Source organism: Branchiostoma floridae, chromosome 5 (genome assembly GCF_000003815.2).
Source record: "Branchiostoma floridae strain S238N-H82 chromosome 5, Bfl_VNyyK, whole genome shotgun sequence".
Classification (NCBI taxonomy): domain Eukaryota; kingdom Metazoa; phylum Chordata; class Leptocardii; order Amphioxiformes; family Branchiostomatidae; genus Branchiostoma; species Branchiostoma floridae.
In genome coordinates, this window is record NC_049983.1 from 25,164,929 (window position 1) to 25,191,423 (window position 26,495).

The window sequence follows — 26,495 nt, forward strand, 5'->3', positions numbered from 1 at the left end:
AATGTAATTTTGAATAGGAGGTAAGTTGTAAATTAAGCACATAAGTTACATGTATACTGTCGCTAAGATTGTTGATGTTACAATAGTAGAGATATCAGGTATTGTACAACACAAAACCACCCTGAAATTTCTGGGACTTTTTCAACAGTTCCAGGTAAACGCAAAGACTATATTAATGCAAAAAAGTAAGATTGTACATGTTGCCTTAAAGCCATTGTTATATGTAATAATTGTAAATTTGTTCATTTGGAACAATGGAAGCCAAAACTGCAATACAGATGAAGTAATTTATGGCAAGATGATGCCAACAAAAGTGCTTTTTCTACAGGCCAAATTTAGAAGTGTAAATAATTTTGGATCTCAGAGAATATCTGAGTTTCAGGGTGGTTGTGAAGTGTAAATTTATTCTAAGTGTGTATTTTGCACCCTATGAACGTACCAGAGTGAGTATGATACCAAAGAGGAAATATATTCAAAGTGTTTGTAAATTGTACAGCATTTGGAACGTTCAAAACAAACGAAAAGGTGAACATTTGGTAGCTCTCCTGAAAATGTATATTTATCATTGTAGGATATATTTAGGTAAATACAAGTGTAAAAAGAAAAAAGATGTAAAGTTTGGGCCAAATGTAATACTATGAATAAGTTAAACTGGTATCTTCATTCACCATGAAAAATAGTTGTAAACTTCATATGTTAGTTTATTTTTGTCATGCCAAAAATGTTATTATGCAGATGATACTATTAAATGTTTATTCCGTTATGTTGATTTAAGTTTTCTATATTTTGTGAACATATATTCTATTCAAAGTTCTTTTAAATTATACTTCCATGTTCTTTTATTGTCCTTATTCACACGTAAACAAGATTTAAATATTTACTGCTTCGTGCAAGTCTGAGTATTTCATGTTTTATTTCAAGCTCGCTATAGTGCCTTAGACTGTATCAGACTGAATTTGGCTGCTATACAAGAATGTAAGTGCGTAAAATTGAGTTGTTTGATTGGAAGGGCCAATCTGACAACGTTACCTACCATATTGTTTGAGCTTTTTGCCCTTTCACTTTGATTTTCTAGAAAATATGACTTGTGAACAAAGTTGATTTTGTATCCTCTCTGAGGAGCTAAATCTATGGATGACATCACCTTCAGTCAAATGCCAATGTGAGCTATACATGACTAGTAGCACGTCAGTTCTTTTGCATGTCGTGCAAAAACTGCTGCAGATTTAGAAAATATATGAATATTTGTGCCATGATTGTCAGGGATTCTTTTAGAACATGATTGCTCGCTATCTCTTGTAAAACGAACTTCACACTTAAGTTTAACTTTATTTAAATTGCATCGAGACAATACAGAATGCTGCACCAGGCAGCAAGATGCTGATGTTTACAAAGTTTACAAAGGTGGTCATCCATAAATTCAAGTTCCTGCATGTAGAGGTTGCAATCTGCTGGTAGTGATACCGATCGTAGTTTGTAATATTTTAAAATATTCACTTTAAAGACAGTGAGGACTGAGCAAAAGCCTCAAATACATTGTATACTTGTAGGTGCCAAAACTAGCTTTCACATATAGCCTAATTGGGAACAACTCATGCAAAAACTTTAGACATCATGGAAGAAATGATGATGTGGATATTAAGTGAGTTTCTTGTGCCTTACAAGGAATCAAACTTTCCTTCAGCAATAAAGAAAGGAACTTTAAGAAGTTTGTATGTCTTGTGCATGTTTTTTTTAATACCTAAAGGCAGTATACCTGCCCTGTGGCGTAGCACACCAGCTTTGTAGGCAAGTGGTGTGGCGGTAGCTGGTTACAGTTACAGGACGGGTATGGAAATAATCCAATACCAGGGCTCGAAATACTGGGTGCATGTGCACACAGGTGCACCCAAAATTGGAGTTGTGCACCCAATTTTTTTCTGTGGGTGCACAGGTGCACCCAAATATTTTCTTATGTTTATGTATGTAAAGATATCAAAGTATACTAGTATATATCATATTATTGACATCTAAGTGTTAGAGTGATAATAAAAATGTCTGCCATGGTACTTGTTACTTGATAATTTGGTAGCTTGTAACTAAGTTTTATTATTAGGTTATTACTTAAATTTGAGTGGTGCACCCAAAAAATTTTTGGTGCACCCAATTTTTTAAGCTGGGTGCACCGGGACACCTAATCCCAAAAATGAATTTCGAGCCCTGAGTATGTAGTACTAACCCTGAAATTGTCAATTATACTCGTCTTGTAAATATTGTGCATGTAGTGTCAATTCTCATAATTCTAGCAAGGTACCCAAAGGCTGCCGCACACATGCACGCACCCTAACGAGCATGCATGCATGCGTAGCACTCGCACACACAAACTGTTACTGGGGTCTTTTAATACAAGTCAAGAAATCACTCACAGAGGAAGTCTCACAACTGGTGTATTCAACAACTTGAGACAAGAACTGAATACACCTCCTTAACACAGACTACTGGGAAGGAACCTTGTTGTATATACCTAATAAGCTGCTACTAAAACTGCAACAATTTTGCCAAGAAAAATGAATCATGATCAATGCAGATTTGCAGACTACACTTTTAAGCTGCTCATCAGTTGTATTTCATTGACATTTGGGTTTACATTTTACAACACATCAAATTCCATATTCAATATAATCTGTAAAAGTTGTTCCCAACATGACAAGCCTTTAATTTGTGGCAATGTAAAGAGAGCTTATCTGTCACAGCTGTTGCTGAAAGGTCACTTTTTTTTTGCTTAGTTGCTTAAAGGCCTTAAAGAGTGTTGGCTGAGGCGTATTTAGTTTTACTGATATATGATAAATGTTAGGATAGTTTTAGCCTGTGACTAACAATACTTGCAGCAACACTCACACTAGCCTGGGTACCATTTCTATAGTAACCAACGACTCAGTCTTTTTGCTTGCTCCCCTCTGCTGTGGTTAGCAAGACATAGTGAGAAGATTGAGCCAATGGTTAACTGTAAATGCATTTAAGTTCGCGGGATTTAATTTCGCGATGGCGGGAAAAGGGACTTTTCGCGGTGGATTTAAGTTCGCGATAACACCATCGACTGGTCTAAAACCATAATAGAAAAAATGTTCGCGGTGGTTTTAAGTTCGCGGTGAAGTGGTCACCGCAAAAACCGCGAACATTTATCCACCGCAAACATTTCTGCATTTACAGTACTATGGAGGATTGTAGCAAGGCTAGCCTTCCTCTGGCCAGGCCTATACATGGGAGGGGCTCCGTAATAAAGCCTTGAGTAATACCAGAGCCGACTCCATGGCCTGTCCATCCAGTTTTAAGCTGGGAGAAAACATGTTACACAGACTAGGCTATCCTTCTTCACCTCCTTCATAGCTGACATTAGACAGTGTATGAAATAAGGCGAAGGCGCTTAGTTAAAGGAACCTAAAGCCTGGGGCACAACCCGCCGTACGTGCAATTTGTCCGTACGTTTTTTGTGGAGGCCACGTCGGCCACGTATTCCTGAAAACATTCAGTCTGTACATGGCAGATGCGTCGCCCGTACTGGCACATACGGAGGGCGAATCCACAGCCCGAACGCAGAGAAAGTTCTGCATGCACTTAAATTTCTACGGCGTGTCTGCGTGCCCCAAATCCGTGGGATTCGCCACGTGTTTGTACAGAGACGGTACTTACCACTTACGGATACCAAAAGATTGCCCACGTTTTGGCACGTAGACAGCACGCAGTTGCAAGTACGGCGGGTTGTGCCCCTAGCTTAAGCAAGATTACAGCATCAAAGTGGAAATATTCTGAATAAGGCAATCTGCATGATATTGACATCTACTGCACTGTATTATCAAATTTACATCATAATTTGATACTTTGAGCGGTTAAAAACAGCCCAGAGACAACTTGCACGAGGATATTCCTTATTATTGTACCCCCCCAAAATAAGGACTTGATCTGGAATCCTTGTGCAACTCATTCCCACGCTGTTTTTAATGGCTCAATTTATGAAATAATGATGTAAACGTGCTAAAATAATGCATTAGATGTCAATATTATACAGACTGCCTTATTCAGAATATTTCCACTTTTAACAATGTGATATTGCTAAGGCTGCCTTTAAAGTACAGTCACACAAGTTTGGCACATTTCAAATCCCAACGTGGTGCTCTTAAAATATGGAAAGTGAATCTTCATCTTTACAGCAACTATGTCATGTATCATGAGCACTTATAATGACTCCTGATCTTGGCTAATAACTAATAATACGTAAATTAGAACTATCAACAGCTAATAAGTTAATTTAGCAAAACAAATGTAACACTTTAGCTAATGTGCACGCAACAATTTATTTCTAAGTCTCATAACACAGAAACAGATTGAATATATCAGGTGTTTTTTTAGAAAAAAATGGAAACAAAAGGAACTGTCACTTAACTTGAGACTAACCCATCTTTGCATACCAACAAGCATTGTGCAAATTTTGTTCATATTTCATTTGTGCTTCTCTTCTGGAATGACACTGTAGCATTAAATAAGCAAATCTTTCAATAACAAAGAACAAAATTATCTTTGCTGTTCATCAAATAATAAAATCTTAAACTCAAACTCTTTCTTTCCACAAAGCTACTTTAAGACATACATAAGCCAAGTTCACATTAATTTCATAAAATAAAGCAGTTTTTAGTAGAACTATAACATAATGACAGCAACGTCTGATTTCTTGGCAGCAAACTTATGGGAAACCACAGAAGTACACAAGGAGTAATCTCCAAGCAGATCCTACGGTAGCATAAGATAGCATCAAAAGCTGGCAAAGGAGTGAAGCCGGCTTAGGAGTATGTTTTGCTACCGGCCAAATTGACACCTTTTGGATGACTACACTCCTTGGTCAGTTTGGTACTATCTTATGCCATTGTAGGATCTGCTTGGAGATTACACAAGGGGGGACGTGGTTTGGGGTTGTTCCAGTCAAGACGCTATACTTTCTTGAAGACGTGACTCCTGTAGAACTGCAGCTCCTTGATGCTTTCCCTGATGTCTTCCAGGGCCCGGTGGGTGGCAGACTTCTGAGGAGACACGTTATAGTCCTCTGGGTACCAGCGCCGACACAACTCCTTAATCGTGCTCACTGGGGGACAAGACACACAGCTTAGTCCTTAACTTATGGACAAGATATACAGCTTAGTCTTTACACTAAGACACAACTCCTTAATTGTGCTCACTGAGGGACAACATACACAGCTTAGTCCTTACCTAATGGACAAGATACACAGCTTAGTCTTTACACTAAGACACAACTCCTTGATTGTGCTCACTGGGGGACAAGATATACACTCAGCTTAATAGTCCTTACCTGTTATACATGTACTAAGACTTCAACCTCAACAAGCCTGTATAAAATCCCTGTAAATGTATGTACATGTATACAAAGAATAAGGGCTGCCTGACTTGACTGTGGGACAAGATACATGTATACACAGGTTACCACTCAACAGACAGACTCATAAACTTCAACTTTAACTACTGTCAAACCTGTACTGTAGTAGTTACCTGTGACCACATCTAGAAAGAATAAGGGCTGTCTGACCACATAGATTATATTTTTCCCATTGACCCCAGCATTAAGAATCCTGTCTATAGTGGCCACCTATCCACAGAGACCAGATCCTTAAGTGGTTGTACTAGTATAGACAGTTTTGATTGAATGTACAAGTCAAAGCCTCATGTGAAAGGATTCTTTATCCAGAAGGCTGAAAAACAACCTGGTAATATTGTCAGGTGAGGCCAGTTTGATTTCAAATTGTAGCTGAATTATCCTGAACTGTAAGATGACCCTGAAAACAAAGTCACACATAGAGCTTACGTTTTACTTGAGAATAAGAACATAAAATAAACTGGCAACACCTCATCTGGATTACAACAACTCGTAACAGTTGAATGGGGCCACCAAGCTGTCTGAAATTAACAATAGATAAATAAACATTCCAAACAACAAATTTTCATACCGTCTATAATTCTGTAGTGCAGGTGGTTCATGAACTGAGGCATGTACTTCTCCAGGAACTTCTTGTCCACGTGGACGGAGTTTCCTGCGAGCGGACACACCCCGGGCGGGGTGTACTGCCGCACGAACGACAGCATCTCGTACTCGGCAGCCTGGAGTGACAGCTCGCTTCTCCGTACGGCTTCCGTCAGTCCTGACTTCCCATGGTGCTCCTGGGGGAAGGATGAGAAATCAAATTAATGTAAATGCATTTAAGTTCGCAGGAATTTACTTTTGCGCTAGCGGGAAAATGGAGTGTTCACAGTGGTTTTATGTTTGCGGTAGCGCCAAAGACTGTAGTCAAAAAGTTAAACTAAATTGTTCATGGTGGTTTTAATTTTGCGGTAAAGTGGCCACCACGAACACTACCAGTGAACTAGCGCCCTGCTATAGCGTTTTCAGAAGTTGTGTGGTCCAAGGCCTAGGGCTCTTGAAATAGAGATGAGTGCCACCCTATTCACCACCTGGAAAGGACCAGAACTTTTAACTTGAACTAGAACATCTAAGCTCTCACCTTGCACCAGTCGTTCATGGTGTCCATCACAGAGTCCGGCTGGTGGATGTTACTGATGTAGATTACTCACCTTGCACCAGTCGTTCATGGTGTCCATCACAGCATCCGGTTGGTGGATGACCAGGTCCGGAGCCTCGGCCACCACGTTTAGGTCGTCGTCGGTGATGAGGCACGCCATCTCGATGATGTGGCAGGAGTCCAGGTCCAGACCTGAGCAACAGACAATAGATAAAAACTATAGAAAAGATATAAAAATATATAAAAGAGATAAAAATGTTGTAGTATTATGTGTTATATAACTTATATATATATATATATATACAAAAGAGATAAAAATGGACTGTTGTAGTATTCTGGAGTCCAGGTCCAGACCTGAGCAACAGACAAAAGGTCATTGATTCTACAGATAATGTCCAAACCCTGGAAGACAGGGAACAACGGACGCTAAACCAGATAGTGAGTGCACGTGAGTGAGCTAGACAGGGTCTCCTGGCCCTGCTAATTTTTATACAATGTATTATGTACATGTTTATAGCTCAGCCCAAGGACATTATATATAATTTTGGTGCGATTGGTGTGGTCTGAGTAAGGACATTATATATTTAGTTATATACATAATATATAATGTCCTTGCTCTGAGACCACACCAATCGCACCAAAATTATCAGAGACCAGGAGAACAGCCAATAGATGAAAATAGATAAAAACGGACTGATGCAGTACTGTCAGCAGGACCTACATTGCTACTTTTTATTAAGTCAATGTGTGTATGTTAATGGTGAAAGCTTGAGAGGACCTCCTGGCCCTGCTGATCGATCATCATCATTACTGAAATTCACCGGTGAGGTACAATAGATATGGCTTTTCCAGTTATAATGACCTGTCTTTCAAGAGCACACCCTGACAGTCTGAGGCTGATCAACTTCAACTGAAAATTATGGATACTAGTATTGAAGAGTCTTGGGTAACAGCAAACGTGTATTATTTATAAAAAAATAAAATAAAAAGTAAACCTAAAAAGTCCAGAGGGCCTGGAATGGAGGCTACAGAGGTCCCTTGTTTGAGGAGAGCCACACTTCGAACACGTATCAAAAAGAACCCACCACACTTACCAAGGAGCTTTTATCAGGCTCCTTGCACTTACTGAAAAGAGTACTGTTGTAGGATTTCTTCCCGGTGTGAGTGGTTCAAACCTGACAGCCGGCTATATATGCTACAGAAACTTCAGCAAATTGAAGTAGGTAGTGTTGAAAAAAAGAGAAGAAGAAAGAGAAGATAATTATCTGACACCCGAATCAGACCTGTCATCTCGAGATCCACCCACACCATGCGCCGGGACATCCTCACCGCCTCGTCCGACGTCATCGTCTTAAATCTCCTTCTTACAGGTGCGGAGAAACCCTGAGGACGGTGCAACGTCTTGGCGAGAGAAGCAGACCTGAAGAAGGTCCGATTCAGCATGAGAATCGCCGCAGGACGTCTTGAGAAGTTGGGAGGAAACTTTCCGGCTTCCTTCGAGCGCTCGTGGCAAATTCTACAGCCGGGTGACCTTTCAACTGGCTCTAGGACAAACCATTAGAAATAGTCGAAAAATGTTCTTTTACTTCATCAAATTAAGTATTCAACACTAAAACTATAATTTTTTAGAATAAAGATAAAATATGGATATGATGTAAGTAACATTATTATTCAAAGTTTCAATATGTTAGTATTTTATAAAAAATATTTTTCTACCCATGATTTTATGACATCTTCCATTCTGTTACCTTTGACCTCGCATAGAAAAAAATGGCCGACGGAATGAGAAATTTGTTGTTTTTCGTCTGACGTTTGACGGAATCCGGCGCTAGTCGTGTCTAGATGAAGAGATATTTCGGCAGGATGGGAGGGTGGGGTTCCAGACTAGTTCGCCGCTCCGCTGAGTACCTGTTCGGCTGGGAGCAGAAGGCCCTGCCGGCAGGGGAGGCCGTGAGCTCCGCCTGGGGGAGGGCGGCGTCAGGCCCCGAGAGCAGCGCCATGGCCACCCCGTTCGTTTTCCGCAGGAGGAGGTATACATAAGGATTTATGGATTCCGCATGAAATGGTTGAAAAATTGGTCACGAGTGTGAGCTAGTGCACGGGAAGGGTAACGCCCCCCCCCCCCCCCTCTCAGTGCGCGAGGACAGAAAAAATTTGGCAGCCTATAAATTGTGGCAAAATTCCCCTGATAAATCTATTTTTTAATTAGCAAATCATTTTTCTTGGGTAACATTGGAGAAGGGCCAACCGCCAGAAAGTCAGTGTGTCAAAACAATAGCAAATAAATTGTGTCACCTTTTGAATCATTTATGCTAATGTCGAAGGGTACAGCTCGGGCACTGTCCATTTTTGAGGTTACGTTTGTAATTATGTGTCAAACTGAGTGAGTATGGTGTGAAAATTGGCTTTCATGTGTACTTACCGCTATGTCAAATTGGATGATGAACTATATTATTATTAAGCTCATTCTCGCTTCCAAATATTCATGCACAGCAACAATACAAGAATTGTGCATAACATGTTAAAGGCGAAGGCCTCTGAAACAGTTCTCTTCAACAATTTTTAGGATTTGCATAAAAACGTCCAGACATGTTTTGTTCATGTCTCAGGAGCCTTCACCTTTGACATTATTAGTCACAATTCCTGTTGGGGAGTATGGATACTCATAAGTGTGAACGAGCATATTGACCACTGCTGTCTACCTGTCTAACTGCGTATGCTGGTACATGTACATCCCCTGATTGCCACTGTGTTTTTCAGCTCAATGTTTGTGGACCTAGATGGAGACGTGGCCCATGAGTTTTACGAGGAGACTCACTACGTGTGCAATGGACAGAAGCGGGCAGGGATGAGGAGAATATTTGACGATCTCACGCCACAGGTAAAATTTCCATGTGGATCATATCTAAATTATTATCTATTTATTGGTTTGGCTGTCAAAGGTGTCTAGCAAAGGTTGCCCCACTACTAGTTCATGAAATGGGCTTCCCAAAAAGTCAGTGCACAAAGACATCACAATACAGAAGATGGAACTAAGATTTTTAGCACCTTTGCAATGATTTTAAGACTGAATATAGCAAATAACTAATTTCTTCTGAATTCCCAAATGTCTTTCCAAATCTTATGTGACAAGTGTAAGTCTAGAGAGTGAACTGCTAATTAACATGTTTGATCCTATTTCCTTCTTTCCTCCCAGGGTATAGTAGAGCTGGAGTTCCCCAGACTACACGTGGACATGCCGTTTGTGCTGTGTGATTCTCTCACCTTCTCAACAGTCAGATAAAACGGACAGACGGCTTACTTCCTCCAAGTTCTCTTCTTCTCTTCTGTCCATCCATCCATCCGCCCGAGACATGGCTGTATAGTTGGCACAAACGTGCCCAAACCACGTACAATAACTCATTATTCAGTGGTGACACAGGTGTTGTAGGCACGGAACAAGAAATATCAACTTACTGTACATGTATGAAGTCAAATCAGTTGTTATTTTATTTACATCTCCTTGCCCCATGCTCAGGATTTCTCCCCGTCATTCCATCATTTAACAAAATTTTGTAGCAGATGATGGAAAAATACAGAATGATCATTATGAAAATGAACATTGTCTAAATGATAAAGATTAAGAATTAGAAGTAGTCACACCATGAGATGAGCATATGGAAAACCTACCGAGAGGACTGAAAATGAAAAGCTGTTGTAAAGCGAAAACTGTTCACTCTCACTGCACAGTACAGTTTTAGCAGTCTGTTGTTCCAAGGGTCAAATTTTGATGTATGTTTACCAAAATACCAATCAAATGTTAAGTTGAACAAACTATGGCAGAAATGTAACAGTACTTGCTAGTACTTATGAAAGGGAAAACATACTGAGTACGCAATATAAGAAAAAAGAAACACAGATTCGTGTATTAAGCTGGATGGTCCAGCTGTAACATTTAAAGATGTGAATATTTCATTTTTTTCTGTGTTGTTGATTGAAATTTCTCATGAATTTTTGTACATAGAAATAGAATATACAGAGTATGAGCAAACTCCATGGCAGTAGTTCTGCTTTGTAAGACGATGGTCATATATATATATATATATATATATATATATATATATATGGGGAACCACTTAACAGTTCAAACGAAAACTGCATTCAGTTTTCCCTGATTTCCAATAATATCCAAGCAGATGTGAGACTTTCTCTTAGACATTTTTTTTTCATCCATAGTGTCTTTTCAAATGCTTGTATACAGCAGACTACCATTATTATCAATTGTATTGAATTGCTTTTCTTTCTTGGAATACTTGTAAAAAAATTAATCTTAAGCAAGTCACACCTGTTATAGTATCAGGTTGTTATTAACTTAACAATCATATTTCTTTCTATTTTGATACACTTGTGACGCCTCTTGCTAGCTTTAGGCTGCACATATAAACCAGCAGCTACTTGGGTGGATTAGAAGCGCCACCTAACAGGCCAAGGGAAAACTGCACCTACTCTGTTACACTTTACAAATGCTAGACAAGGAAATGATACTGTAAACGTTAGAAATTTAGGATACTGTTTGTTCATGAATATGTGCTAAGTAGTTAACTTAATATACAGAAAAGGTGAACAATGTTTTACATCCATTTAGAAAATATATTTACATGTCATATTGATATGAATGTAAACAACATTTATTAATTATTACACTTCCACATTGGAAAACACCAGGAGATATAGTTATAGTCCAAATTAGATAGAGACCAATATCTGTAGTAGTCTTGTGGCAAGTTAGATCAATAAATTATTGATTAAAACTTTCAGATGTGCAATTCTTTTGTCATTTCAAAACAAGCCTTGAGTTAGTTTGTTGTCAATGCTTAGAAAGAGTTACCGTAATATAGAACGATTAATTTCCATCCATACATGTATCATGAAAAAAATTATGGTAAAAGTCCTGAATATAGTTACTTGTCTCCAGATCTTCCTCAGAATTTCATCTCTTAGCTATTTCAATTCAGAGCAAGGTAGGTTGTTGTATTTTACCAGTCTTGTTTTTATTAAATGTGTATGAGTTTGCCAGTGGACAAGAGAAGAAAAAAACACAGGCACAATTATAAACCATACCACATTTTATTTTATTTTATTAAAGCACACCAAAAGAGGGGAAATTATCACCATTTAGGACAAACAATAAAACGAGACTGATATGGAACTTTTGAAAAAAAAAAATACAAAACACGACTAACTTGAATCCAACTTTGACTGCATATAGGAATTGATTGTACTTAGATGCAAAATAATGATTGTTCTTAATTAGTTTACATACACATAACTACACTGTATTTGGAGCAGTTCCAGCAAACATTCTGATTATAATGAAGTTTCCAAATGTCTTCATACCATAAATACATTAAATCCTATTAACTATAACTGTAAATACCATGGCGGGGAATGTTACCTAAGATTGTACACAAACGAACAAGTCTATGAACTTTGAAGATAACACTATATATATGTTGGTATATCCAAACACAATGTATATTTAGCAAATGTGTTCCATATCTAAAATTACATGTGTGAATGTCATTGCAAAATAACAGCTCAAGCTAAGGATGGTTTACTTCGCTTAAAAACATGAACAATCGCGTTATACATTCGAAATGCATAACATGTAGGAATGAAGTCAAGTATACCTACCTTACAAATTACAAGCAGAATATTAATCATTATATTTCTTGGAATGACAAATTCTAATTTAAAAAAACATAAGCTTATGAAATATGGCTGAAGTGGTTGTTATATAATGCAACTTATGGATTTCTAATGAGCAATGCACATTGCAAGTGGCAAATTGTGAAGTTTTAACATGGAATGTTGATTACTACAGGCAAATAGAATTCAGTATCTTTTTGGATCCTGCAAATCTCTTATTGCACAACTCAATCACAAACAGTGGTACAGGATTTCACAACAAAACATCAAATTTACCTTGAATTCGAGAAACGTAGCCAGATATTCTCCCTTACAAGTAACATTAAATTTAAACATTAAAATGATATGCAAACTTTCACCAGGTATGGTCTTAAACCAATACACTTCCATGGTTCTCAAACAGAAGGATACACAAATCTAAAATACATATTGCAAAAAAAAAATGCTCTATGTTATTGCCAATTCTTTCAACTCCTGGCTTGACTCTGGTCAATTTGCGAGGTCGTCAAAGACAGGACTTTGCTTAAAGAATCTTTTATGCTGTTTTTCTTTTCAATCCCATCCTTTATGATCAAGAACCAAGAAGGCATTGGTGCCATGCCCCAACATACACTTATAACATAGCAAGACTGTGTACAAAATCACCATAACTATATATATCACATCTAGGTAAATAAGAAAATTACAGACCCAACATTTACAAAAAGAACCTTGTACCTTGTGGTCAAACAATCATCTGATTATGCAAAATATTTATATACAGATCCATTCACCATTGCTCTAAGATATACAAACACAACATCATCATTTATAATAACTGAAAAAAAACATCCTTGTTACAATGACTGTGTTCCTGACACTTTGCTCGTGGAATGATTGGAAACTTAAGACCATATAATATTCGACCTTGACACATGCAGAAAGCTACAATAGATAGTACTGTGTGGGAAAAATCACTTATAATATTTTGACATATCGAACATAGATCATACCACCTATACATTCCCATAAAACATGACACAAAATCTTACTGTGATTGACAGTGTGTGTCGTCTTCCTCTTTCCTTGTTCAATTATCTACTTTCTGAAGAGTCGTTTTTCTTTCTCCTGGAAGATCTCATCATTTTATACAACTGATCAAGATGCAAAGATATCGGCAGCAAGATATAACTTTTTTTCAATAGAATTCTAACCAGAAAAAAAAAGTTCCATTTTAAAATAATCTTGCAGCCTACAAATGATATGATTGTTTCAAGAAAGGATAATCTCACCATTGCACAAGTCCTAGAAATCTAAGAACAATTTCTGCCCTTTTTGGGAGAAGAGTTTCACTGGGCCAATTCTAACCAGCCCCCTGAAATTACCAACTTTGGTCACAAATTGCAAATAACAATGAAAAATAAAAATTCCTTTCAAGGGGCAAGAAGTCAGACATCTAAATACAAAGATACATTTTTCTTGATGAAAGACACAAAAGAATGCACTTGAATACTTAATATGTCCTAAATAAACTCTTGCTTCCTAACTATAGTGACTGTCATATTTTTGTAATTGATTACTAACAATTACATTTAGTTCCATTGAGCCTTTTGAGAAACGAAATAAATACAAATTTCCCACCAGAATAGAGGGTCTTGAGAGGAACAATTTGATTTAAAAGTTTTCTGAAACATTGCAAACTTGGAGTGGACGATGTTATTTCATAGAAGGGGGACTCTAGCTGGAGTAGCAGCAGTAGTTGGAGGGGGGGTCTTTGTTGTCAGGGGGGGCTGAACCTTGTTGGGGGGGGGGGTTGTCTTCAGCGTCCTCATATATTGGAGAGCTGTTGCTTTGGTGTCAGCTGGATGGACTCGAACGGGTTGTCTCCTTCTCCCTGTGAGGAAAAATGTAACAGTGAGACCTAGTTCAGCAGGAAGTAAGGTTTTAATTTAAAAAGTTTCCTTTGATAATGATTTAATAGATAATGGATACTGACTTATCAAAGGCCACACACAAAACTGATTAGACATTGAACAGTTATCATGACTGCTAAATTTTGGCCTCTATTTTATCCCTGGGGCCCCATGAACAAGAAGAAACATTGAATTTTATTTTTAATTTCAAAATCAAAGTTTGTAATGGTGCAAAAGCATGTCTAATTAGTATACAAGTATCAGTGGCTTTTATAGCAGCTGCTATATCTATTACAAATTGATGGAAAGGCCCATTGTCTAGTCTGAATCAGTATCATCTACAAGGTGATAAAATGTAGCATCAAGAACTCTGTCTATAGTGACCACCTGTCCACGTAGACAAGCTTTTATAGGCCCCCTGGTCTTCTACATCTTCATTACACTACTCCCTGTTGTTTGAAGTCCTGGGTTAAGGTAGGCAAGCCTCCAGCCTGGAATGAAATTACCCAACCGTGGGGCTGTCAAGACCATGCCAGTTCCAATCTGGTATAATTCTGGGACCTTCTTGACCTGTTTTGACTGAGAGTGGTAGCACTTATCCTCAAATATAAAAGTGTTCAGAAAAACTCACGGCCATCTTGGACTGCATCTTGTTCTTGAACTTGTTGAAGAGCGTGGAGGCGGAGTTCCCGCCCTCGTTAAAGATGACCTCGTCTTCGTCCTCGCCGTCATCAACGCAGGACTCGACCTTGGGGAGTTCTCCAGGCTTGGTGGAGTTCTGCATCAGTCGCATGTACTTGTACTCAAGTCTGGGGGAAAATAACACAGAAAATCAGAGAAAACATCAGTCGCATGTACTTGTACTCAAGTCTGGGGGAAAGTAACAAGTGAAATTAGAGAAAACATCAGTCGCATGTACTTGTACTCGAGTCTGGGGGAAAATAATAGGTGAAATATTAGAGAAAACATCAGCTGCATGTACTTGTACTCAAGTCTGGGGGAAAATAACACAATCATCAGTCAGTGGGTTCATTCAGTTTGTCCCCATCACTGCTAAAGGTGGACAACCCGGTGCTATCTGCGTGGAAATAACACAATCTGCATCAGTCGCATGTACTTGTACTCAAGTCTGGGGGGAAATAACACAGGAAATCAGAGAGAATATCAGCTGCATGTACTTATATATACTCCAGTCTAGGGGGAGGGAGAGGGGGAAATAACACAATCATGAAATTAGAGAAAAAATCAACTCAAGTCTGGGGGAAAAAATATAATAAACACTGTGACATGAAATCAGAGAAAACGTCAGTCAATGATTTTTTTAGATAAATTTCTCACAAACCATCACATGCAGGGGAAGAAAACAATGTGTTTCACACCCTGAATCATTTGTAGTCTGTTACAAATTCTCAATAAATTTGAAAAAATCATTTACTACAAAATAATCATGACTTTGTACAACATCAATCAAATGGTTCATACTTTTACACTCAGACTTGTTGTAAAGTTCAATGGAATGGTGAACAAAAGAGTTCTGTAGGCGCTTGCTCTTTTGTCCTGAGAGTCTGGGACCATGGCCTTAAGAGTACTTCTCAAGAGTTCTCCCTGTTGCTTGATGCCGTTGAAAAGGTGCAAAATTGTGCAGTTGATGACTTGGACTCCACACATTGACTTGAATAGGGACACTGCGGCGGCCTCCCTCCTCTCTTTCAAAGGCAGATTCGGCATGGAACGCGAGATGATCTCTCTACTGTCTGGCTCTATTATCTTGTAATGAATACTATAATTTAGCTATTTGCCAAAAAGCAGTTACTGTAACTGTTACTCGACAAGCAACTGAATATGATTTTGCAAACGGTCAGACATTTCAGATGGCATCCACCATCTTTCGCCAGTGACACTGAAGTGATCTGGGAAAAACTGGTCTTATATACCCTAACTATGAATGCAAATGAGCTGAAGACAATTTTGGATGTCCAATAGGAAAAAAGGTAAGACAAAGTCAATCTAAAGACAATTTGGGTAACAGTTATCCAACAGGAAACAAACTTTAAGGTAAGGCTAAGTCAAGCTGAACACAATTTTGGATTCCAAAAGGAAACATTAAACATTCATACTATTAGCTATTTGGCTACTCTAGCATGAAGATGATTGAAGACTTAAGTTGGAGCTTGAAAGGATGTGACGTGCCACGAGGCACTTTGTCCTGAATCACAAAGAAGAAGGGATAGCTTCAGTCCCTCACATGTATCTGTACTTCCTGATACAGTGGTCACCAGTGTCAGTAACAAACACATATCCATCCTCTGTCACAGCTACCCCATAGGGCTCATACATTTTGTCCTCATTACTGCTAATGCTGGACACCCAGGTCCCATCTGGGTGAAACACCTGAAGCTTCTGACTGTGTGCAACACCATCAGCTGTACCTCCAACGTTTGACAGTACAATGTTACCCCTATTGTCAACTGACACTCCTGTAGGCCACCACATGTCCTGTGGCTGCCTGCCCTTTTTACCAAACTTGCGTTGGAACTTCAGATTCTTGTCAAACACCTGAATACGGTGGTTGTTTTGATCTGCCACAAAGATGTTGTCTTCTTTATCCACAGTGACAAAACATGGCTCATCAAACTGCTCCTCCCCCTGCCCCTGCCCTCCCACCTGTTTCACCAGAGTTCCATCTGCCTCAAACAAGAAGATGCTGTGTTTGCCTGGATCAGCTACAACAACCCTCCCATCCCTCTGTACTGTTAGGCCATAGGGCTTCATGCAATATTCACCAAGAGGAAATTTGTGCAGCAGTTCTCCTGATGGGGAAAATTTCTTCACTTCCATCCCAGATTTCACTTCCATCCCAGATTTCACTACTATGGTGCCATCAATCTGAACTGTAAGTCCTTCGGGGTTGGTTGTAGAAAATGAATGACAAAAGTTTCCACTCAGATCAAACACCTGAACACGATGGTTAAAATTATCGGACACATACAGCCTGTCCCCCCTGACTGCTACATCCACAGGCAGCTCAAACTGCCCATGTTGGCTGCCCGGCTGTCCAAACCTCAGTACAGGGCAGTCCCCACACATTCCCTCTATAATGGCTGCAGACCCACGCATTCCACAGGAGGTACGAGCTTTTTTGCTGTTCTGTAGGGCTCTTAAGTTCAGTAATTTCTTTACAATGTCATATAAATTAGCAGGAAGACTGCTAGCATCTGCTCCTTGTAGACTGACAAGACGGACAGACAAACTTGCTCTTTCCCTTCTGGCATTTTTCCAAACACCTGGCACAAAAGGTGTGAAGACAGGGCAGGACTCGGGGGTCTTCAAAGATGTCCTTGCAGACGTCACAAGTGAGGAACTCGTTGTCAAACTCTTCCTGTGGGTAGCCTGCAGCAGCCATGGTTGTTACAACACGTCTCTGTGCTTCTGGCCTGCTGAAATTCTACAATTGTGAAGAACTCTTTTCACACCCGTCGTCAGTCTGGAGTGTCAAATGTCTGAATGTGTTAAAGTGAAAGGCGTGGGCCAGGCTTGTTTCTGTTGGCGTGGGGTCACAGGTAACGCTATTTGCGCTGCACTGATTGATCATTTTGAAAATCAGCAAAGTTTTGCTGGGGATTGTGAAAGTGAAAGGTGTGTCCGGACCAGGGTCTGACTTGTTTCCGTTGGTGTGACGTCACAGGTAACATCCAATTGCGCTGCACTGATTGTCAGTTTGAAAATCAGCAAAGTTTCGATGGGGATGTGTGAAAGTGAAACTTGTTTCTGTTGGCGTGGGGTCCCAGGTAATGCCATTTGCACTGCACTGATTGGTCAGGTTTGAAAATCAGCAAACTTAAGGTAAATCCCCAGAGACAAAAACAGTCTGTCGGTATGAGTCATCTTTATGCTTGGGGGCATCAAACATGCCTGAGCATATAATTACATAGTATCAGCATGAAAGGTGATGTCAGGTCAAGCAATATCTAATGTTGCATGTCAAGCACAGACTATTCATTATCAAGCCAAACCACCTTGATTTGTTGTTTCTCATATTCAATAGCTCAGCCTAATGTTGCATGTGTGCTGTTCATTTCCCTTGGCGAGCAGATATGTTTGGACTGCTTTTGCACAAAAGATCACCATTCAGCCTGATAATTATTGCATTTACAGGTACATTCAAGTACACTACATGTAAGTCCTCTTCTATTGTGTTTGAGGTAAATATGTACAGGGATAGCCGTGTAGGTCTCTGTACTCACGAATGTTTTAGACTCTAGACAAGGGTTTCAAGTTTTCCTATTTCCCATATTCATTTCTATGATTTCTCTGATACTTACTTCCTGTTCTTCCTCCAGAAGTAGACCAGCATACAAACCAGCAGGATGGAGCAGCAGGTGGCCAGGCCCACTCCTATCTGGACCTGGAGGAGAAAAAACATCATGGTTCAAAAATTTGTATTTTCCCAGAAAAGAGTGGAATTTGTTATCACCATGCACAGTAAGGATTCCGTGTAATAGAACCAGCTTCTCCTGTGTCGCATGCCTGCAAAGCTGTACCAGGTGTGTTACGCTGAAGGGTGGATATACCGGCTATTTAGACTTGCTTGTGTTAATTCAAAAGTTACTTTTACTAAGACTTGAGTTGTGTATCTAATGCTACCTGGATGTATAACCTTCATACATTTGTACAAACAATATGGTTTATCCTTTGTACTAGGTGTCCAGGAGTCTACATAAGGACCAATGTGACCACTTCCTGCTTGTCCCTTAGAGTAATTTTCCCACTGACACACCTGTCTACTCTGAAAATTTTCTTGTTCCTTGAGTCACTGTGGTAACAGGGCTCGAAATAGCGAAATAGTTTTTTCTGCATACGTGCACTGGTGCAGGTAACATTGAAAATTACCTGCACCAGGCTAATTTTACCTGCACCACTCTGAATTTAGGAAGTAAGGATCATACTAAAATCATTCAGGAACCATTGCTATTTTTTTCTTTTAATATACTCTATAGGCGGTAACAGTCAATACAGCTAATAACAATCCATATACACCTACATTATAGGACATTAATGATTGTGTAAAACCCAGTACATGGACCAGTGCAGGTTAGGTGCAGGTAGACACTGGAAATACCTGCACAGCTCGAAATACTTGCACAGCTCCAATTTTACCTGCACTAACCTGCATATGCAGGTGGTATTTCGAGCCCTGAGTAATTATAATGCACCGGTCAGGCTTGATACATGTAGTATAACCTACCATGGGGTCCCTGATGGAGAGAACATGGCACTTCTTAGTCTTGGTCTGGGGCAGGGCCACACCGTCACGACAGGTCCTGGAACACAGCACACATAGTGTCATTCCATACACATACAAAAACAGGGAGCTTTCAAGCACAAGAATGTCACAATGGGGTTCAAGCACCACTAACTCACAGACCAGTCTAGATCTTTTAGCCTTGTGGTTCAACTGTGTTACTTTTGTGAGCTAGCATCCTAGGTTCAGCGCAGGTTTGAATCCTGGGAGCCTGAGGAAACTGTACTACTCGACCCTTGTGTTTCACACTCACCGTCTGTTATAATTTATTACTGGATGAAGAATCCTTACACTGATCCTTGATGGAGATATTCCTGACCATATAACATCACAAACAAACAAACAAACAACAAACATTGGTTGTACCTGTACTCAGTCTGTGTCCAGAGGTACTTGGTGACCTGCTGTCCATCCTTGCACTGCCCCTCTATGCTGGAGAAGTCCCTCTCGGTGCACAGAGGACAGGCCTGCTGCGTGTGCCACAGGAAGTGGAAATCACACCCTAATGAAAATAAAGGAATAAATTGATGTTGGTTACAATTGTTGTTGTGTGTGTTTGGCCCCATTCATGTACTAATTTAAAAGTGGTTCACTAAAGGGCAGCAAGCTTTCTTAGTTTTTTTTATTGTTTAGCATAACTTGAAGGTTGAGGTTCTGTCAATGGTATGTTGATTACTATTTGTATAGAGTCATGCAAAAACAAAGTCCTTGTCAGGCTTTAGAGATTAAAGAAAAGACATGCTTGCTCAAAGAACAGTCTATCAGAGAAATGTATTACTAAAAGTTAAATGTTGATTTTGACATATCGATAGAGAAACACATTCAAATTTACATGTATCAAAAGCTTTAAAACTTTAATTTTTCTACATTTGAAAGTATCTGTTGACTATCAACATTTAGAGATTTTCAGTTGAAAACAAGAGGACCAAAAGAAGAAGTTGACAGTGTGTATTCCCTTAAGACTTTGCAGGTTTAAAGCCTGACCTGTACAAGTGCCAGTGGGACAGTTCCGTGGCAGCTCTATCTTCCCCTCCCCAGTCTGGGTGTAATCACAGCGCAGGTAGATCAGGGTACGCCGCCCTTCAGGGCACGCCATGGTCGACCTACAGGGGCAACAAACAAACAAACAAATGCTGTTAACATTATTCGTCCTCATGCTAAAGTCTAGGTAATTGCAGGGCACAACAGCTAGGGTAGTCACTTTGTTTTTTTGTTTGTTTGATAAAATCGCCCTGCAGTCTGCATTTCACTTTCTCTCGCAGGTCATTTCTCCCTCAGAAGAACTACCACTGTGACAGTGACTCCTGACCTAGGATTGATGTATTCAAAAATTTGTATTTTCCCAGAACTATGATGATCGTAGAGTGGAATTTTTTATCACCAAGAACAGTAGGGGCATCTTCTCTGAATAGTTTTAAAGAACGCTTGCAGATAGATGTGCAAAAGTTAGTTGTGATGGATCGTTCAGTGTAATATAACCAGCTGCTGCCGCACTGCGTACCTGCAAGCTGGTGTGTTACGCCGAACGGTGGTTATACCGGCTATATGGATAGTTACAGATTCAGACTCACTTCTCAGACTGGAACTCGAACATGAGATCGTGGATGCCATCCTTCTCCGGCTCAAACAGATCCACCATCTCAGACATGGCCGTTCCCGTGTTGTTCACTCCGGCAAGGGTCACGTTCAGCAGACGGTCTCCAAGGCTGGACAACAACAACAAAAATTAACTTCTGCTACATTCAATTCAATGTAGTACTATATCATGTAATTATGTGCAGGATGCGGCAGAGACTGCCATTCCAGAATCGGCTTGTTCAGCCACCAAAGAAGATGTCGCCATGACCAAAACGCATCGTCTCTTTAGATGGACGGAGGCCAATGATGATGATGATGATGGTTAATGTGAACAGGACAACTGACAGCTTACAAAATTCTGGGTCTTTTTAGTTAACTTTGTTTTTCTATTATCTAGATTTCAGAGCATGTAGAATGTATAACACTCTGCCTTTAAACTGCATCTGCTTGCTTGTATTTCAACTTCTTTTCTCAGTTGACTCTTTAGACTTTACATCCGTCAATATTCAAGGCCTCAGACATCCAGGAAATAAGATATGCCAGATAGCAGTTACTCAAGCTACTGGATATAATTTCCAAATCAAATCCAGTTGCCAAGAGTAGCTGCTATTTTGTGACTCTTAACATCATGTTAAAACAAGCATCCAAGGATATAGTCTAAGTCTTAGAATGATATCCATTCAAATTAAGTGTAATTGATTGATTGATTGATTGAACTCTACCTGTCGGGCTGTGCAGAGATGACCTGAGCGATGCCCTTGTTGTTGGTCGGGATGATGGTGGAACGACACACCATGCCTTTCACCTTGTCTCTGATTAATCTTTTTATTGATTGATTGATTGATTGATTGATTGATTGATTGATTGGTTGATTGATCCTTACCTGTCGGGCTGTGCAGAGATGACCTGAGCGATGCCCTTGTTGTTGGTAGGGATGATGGTAGAGCGGCACACCATGCCTTTCACCTTGTCTCTGATTAATCTTTTTATTGATTGATTGATTGATTGATTGACTGATTGATTGATTGATCCTTACCTGTCGGGCTGTGCAGAGATGACCTGAGCGATGCCCTTGTTGTTGGTAGGGATGATCGTAGAGCGGCACACCATGCCTTTCACCTTGTCTCTGATTAATCTTTTTATTGATTGATTGATTGATTGATTGACTGCTTGATTGATTGATTGACCCTTACCTGTCAGGCTGTGCAGAGATGACCTGAGCGATGCCCTTGTTGTTGGTAGGGATGATAGTGGAACGGCACACCATGCCTTTCACCTTGTCTCTGATTAATCTTTTTATTGATTGATTGATTGATTGATTGACTGCTTGATTGATTGATTGACCCTTACCTGTCAGGCTGTGCAGAGATGACCTGAGCGATGCCCTTGTTGTTGGTAGGGATGATCGTAGAGCGGCACACCATGCCTTTCACCTTGTCTCTGATTAATCTTTTTATTGATTGATTGATTGATTGATTGACTGCTTGATTGATTGATTGACCCTTACCTGTCAGGCTGTGCAGAGATGACCTGAGCGATGCCCTTGTTGTTGGTAGGGATGATAGTGGAACGGCACACCATGCCTTTCACCTTGTCTCTGATTAATCTTTTTATTGATTGATTGATTGATTGATTGACTGCTTGATTGATTGATTGACCCTTACCTGTCAGGCTGTGCAGAGATGACCTGAGCGATGCCCTTGTTGTTGGTAGGGATGATCGTAGAGCGGCACACCATGCCTTTCACCTTGTCTCTGATTAATCTTTTTATTGATTGATTGATTGATTGATTGACTGCTTGATTGATTGATTGACCCTTACCTGTCAGGCTGTGCAGAGATGACCTGAGCGATGCCCTTGTTGTTGGTAGGGATGATAGTGGAACGGCACACCATGCCTTTCACCACGTCTCCAACCTCTCCTGGCTGTGCAGGTAAAAAAAATAAATAAATAAATAAAAATAGTAAGTTGTGTTACTTATCGGTTACCAGTAGACCCGAAGGCAACTTCAAGGTTACTTTAAGTTAAAAGAGTAGACTGGAACAAAATCTCTAGATTCTCTCCCTATATCAGAAACATCATGATTGAGACAAGCTTGACTTAAGACACGAAAAATTGATCCAACTTTTACCTTACAATAGTCAAGAAACAAAATTCTTAAGAATTAAATAAGAATTATGTACGAAATCTATCAAACTTTCACACAAAAAGAACTCACATGCTACCATAGGATCTGCTTGGACATTTAAGAAAGCTACCAAGAGTACTGTAAATGCAGAAATGTTCGCGGTGGATTAATGTTTGCAGTTTTCGCGGTGACCACTTCACCGCAAACTTAAAACCACAGTAAAAATTTTTCTATTATGGTATCAGACTGCAGTCTATGGTGTTACCGCAAATTTAAATCCACCGCAAAAAGTCCTTTTACCTGCTACCGCGAAATTAAATCCCCGCAAACTTAAATGCATTTACAGTATTTGACAAAACTGAAAGCATGAGAAGTTCCCTTACCCTGCCCCCCTGTCCCTCCACTGCTGTGATGTTGTCCAGGCACGAGGCCTCCCCGATCCCGTTGTTGCCGCACAGCGAGATGTTGAACTGGTAGAAGTACCGCGTGCCCATCGCCGTGAAGGTCGGGGCAGACTGCACAGCATGGAACCTGGGAAGGTAAGAAGAGAAAAATATAAATTTTGTTTGTCGAGTGACTGAGAAGGCCTGCAAAGCCTACTACCAGGATTTCCAAAAGCCAAGGCCACGGGGTATTCCCCCGAAGCGCTGGAAGGATCAAATTGCAAAGGATATTGTAATCTCCAAGCAGATCCTACGGTGCCATAAGATAGTATCAAAGCTGGCCAAGGAGTGTAGCCGGCTAAGGGAGTCAAACGGGAAGTTTGATACTATACATTACGTACCGTGGATCTGGTTGGAGATTAAGGATATTGGACGTAGTATCATTAGTCAGTTAACATTTGCCCAGTACACTTGAGCTGTATATAGTGTATCTTTTATCATATTAGCTATTTCTCCAACTGTCGACATCATAAAATATTACTTTCATCACTTCCCAACATACCAGACTCTTGCCCATATGAATTGGTATGCAGCCTCATGTCTTATTTAAATGGAATTCAAACATACTGCGCAGTTACAAATCTCGAGTTTGCCCTGCCAGGTACAGCGCCACAGGTGTGACTTCCTTTAGGTCTTCGGACCAGGTGTTCACTTTCAACAAAAGGCCAGTTCAACCTGAAGAATCGACTAAATACATCTTGCATATTTCTTTAGGACACTGTCTCTGGGTAAGTCTTCATCTTTGTCTTATGTGTGGGACTCTTCTTAAGATGAGGTTATCATTCAAATGCATCGTGGACTTAAGGATTGTTCTGCGAAAATTAGAGTAATACTATGTGACAGAAATGTCACAAATTGACAGACATACCTAAGATGTACTTGACCAATATTACATTCTCGTGACTGAAAATATTCAGGAAACACAATGAAACAAAATGGAGCCAGGTGTTCTTTTTCGCTTCATTTCCTTGTCAGGAAAACCCGAATAGATAAGCAGTACCCTGTATGTCAGGGAGCAGCAAGTGGGGCAAAGACTGTCGAGCCATATAATTTATAAGGCAATGAAAAAAAAAATATGTCTGATACTTGCTGAGTTGCAATCATGATTAGGTCAAAGCAATATAGAAACGGTCACCCAGAAGCCATATTGTTCAACAGACAATCCTATAATAATTTTTGCCATATTGTTCAACAGACAATCCTATAATAATTTTTGTGTAAAATAACATACAAAAAGACTGTCAAGCAGTGCAATTCAGCCCTTAGGGCTGCAAGACCGCTTTTAATTTGTCATTCTTGTTGAATTGAATGAATAAACCAATCTACTACAGACAAATTATTTTTAGCGCAAAAACAAAGTTGTTGTCTATTTTTTAAAATATAACATTATTTGTTAATATATATTATTATTTATATATTAATCCTGTTTGATTTTGATATTTCTCTGATGAACATTAGCTGTTAGGTCTTCCCAAGAAGGAAACTTTCTAAATCTGTAGCCGTTTCCAGTTTCTAAGTTATTGAGCCAATCAAAACTCAGATGTGGAAATGACGTCCTGAATACTGGTCAAAATCGTCTGGTGCATAGCATCTTTGGCCCCCTCATTCTGATTGTGGTTGGCGTTCGCAGAGTGAATGTACGCATTTAATTCATTTTGCCATGTCTGCATTTATTCTTTTTTATATAGTACAGAATACATCATGACAATATACACTGTAAATACTCAAGGTTTAGAATGTACAACGATTGCACAGTGGAGTGTGTGTTTTTACTCGGACCTTCACAGTCCGACAATTACCGTGATCTACAGCTGCAAAACGTCCGCTCAATTATTATCTTAACAAAATGCCACGGGCAAGACTTTGCATTTTCACAAAAATGTTGCCAAAATTCTAGTTGACATATTTATTATTGATATCAGATTGGAATGAGATTTAAAAAAAAAAGGAACTTCCTCATTAATTAATCACTCACTGTGTGATCAATGCATTTTTCGCATACCCTGCATGTAGTTGTGTTGCAGCTCTTTATACATCTCACGATGTGTAGATGTATAATAGAGAAATGCATTTTCATTTGTTGATAAAACAATTTTAAAAGTAGGTGCATGTACCACCATTTAGTTGAATCAATTTCCCCACTTTGGTGGTTGGCTGGTATGTGGGCTGTACCATTGCGGCACTGGAAAAGGGGTTTTGTAATATTGCAAATGTCATGACTATAATGATTCAAATGTCATGACTCAAAAACCTGTTAAAAAAGTCATTATTAGATAATCAAACATTTAATTAATCTCCCATTCATTGTCAGTTGTTACATTTCTTTCAATGTTATATTCTTATTACATCATTTCATTCATTTTGCCGTTATGATATTGCATTAGTTATCAATTATTGAACTATTATGATTTATTTCCATTTTGTTAATTGATATAATTCTTTTGGTTACATTATTGTCTAATGTATAATTTTTACACGTCTATTCAATCTTGTGACTTTGGAGGAAGACTTTGTACAAGCCACAAGGCTTTTTTCTTCCCCCCTGCACGTACTTTCTTCCTTTAACTTGTTTTATGTTAACTTTTTAAAGATTGTGCAAAATAAATAAAGTCAAAAGTCAAAGATTTAAACCCTTTTTGCTGTACCAGGGCACAGAGACCAGCATGGGTGAGAAGCTGCCAGGGATGTTGTTATCCCTTCTGATCATCCTGAAGGTGTTTGGATCAACAGAAGCTTCCTGCAGCATTTCTGGTTCTACCGCAGACTGCAGCAACCAGGAACTCACCAGTGTTCCTCAGAACCTGCCAATGGGCATCACTCACCTTGATTTGTATAATAATCTAATAACAACATTGAATCAGTCTCATTTCTCACGGTATGGGAGCTTGGTAAACCTCTGGCTGG

At 39.5% G+C, this 26,495-nt stretch overlaps 3 protein-coding genes across 5 annotated transcripts; 1 reads left to right on the forward strand and 2 right to left on the reverse strand.

Moving 5' to 3' along the window:
- Window positions 1–4,312: 4,312 nt before the first annotated feature.
- LOC118415849 (oligoribonuclease, mitochondrial-like) lies at window positions 4,313–8,114 on the reverse strand. Its single transcript, XM_035820705.1, has 4 exons — window positions 7,844–8,114; window positions 6,613–6,752; window positions 5,991–6,201; window positions 4,313–5,113 (listed from the first exon to the last, which is right to left on the reverse strand). The coding sequence occupies exons 1-4, from the start codon at window positions 8,001–8,003 to the stop codon at window positions 4,962–4,964; spliced, it is 663 nt and encodes a 220-aa protein (XP_035676598.1). The 5' UTR covers window positions 8,004–8,114; the 3' UTR covers window positions 4,313–4,961.
- Window positions 8,115–8,292: 178 nt separating this feature from the next.
- LOC118415857 (tumor suppressor candidate 2-like) lies at window positions 8,293–10,636 on the forward strand. Its single transcript, XM_035820714.1, has 3 exons — window positions 8,293–8,590; window positions 9,321–9,441; window positions 9,757–10,636. The coding sequence occupies exons 1-3, from the start codon at window positions 8,403–8,405 to the stop codon at window positions 9,841–9,843; spliced, it is 396 nt and encodes a 131-aa protein (XP_035676607.1). The 5' UTR covers window positions 8,293–8,402; the 3' UTR covers window positions 9,844–10,636.
- A 1,013-nt stretch (window positions 10,637–11,649) lies between these two features.
- LOC118415845 (endosome/lysosome-associated apoptosis and autophagy regulator family member 2-like) lies at window positions 11,650–23,697 on the reverse strand. Of its 3 annotated transcripts, XM_035820700.1 has the most exons (10): window positions 23,532–23,697; window positions 22,925–22,945; window positions 21,904–21,986; window positions 21,014–21,148; window positions 20,427–20,545; window positions 19,809–19,944; window positions 19,386–19,461; window positions 18,463–18,545; window positions 14,772–14,949; window positions 11,650–14,121 (listed from the first exon to the last, which is right to left on the reverse strand). In XM_035820700.1, the coding sequence occupies exons 1-10, from the start codon at window positions 23,640–23,642 to the stop codon at window positions 14,056–14,058; spliced, it is 1,008 nt and encodes a 335-aa protein (XP_035676593.1). In that variant the 5' UTR covers window positions 23,643–23,697; the 3' UTR covers window positions 11,650–14,055. The 3 variants fall into 3 exon arrangements, with proteins under 3 accessions (XP_035676593.1, XP_035676595.1, XP_035676594.1); XM_035820702.1 differs by lacking the exons at window positions 21,904–21,986; window positions 22,925–22,945; window positions 23,532–23,697 and adding an exon at window positions 22,214–22,297; XM_035820701.1 differs by lacking the exons at window positions 21,904–21,986; window positions 22,925–22,945; window positions 23,532–23,697 and adding an exon at window positions 21,743–21,826.
- Between the last annotated feature and the right edge of the window lie 2,798 nt (window positions 23,698–26,495).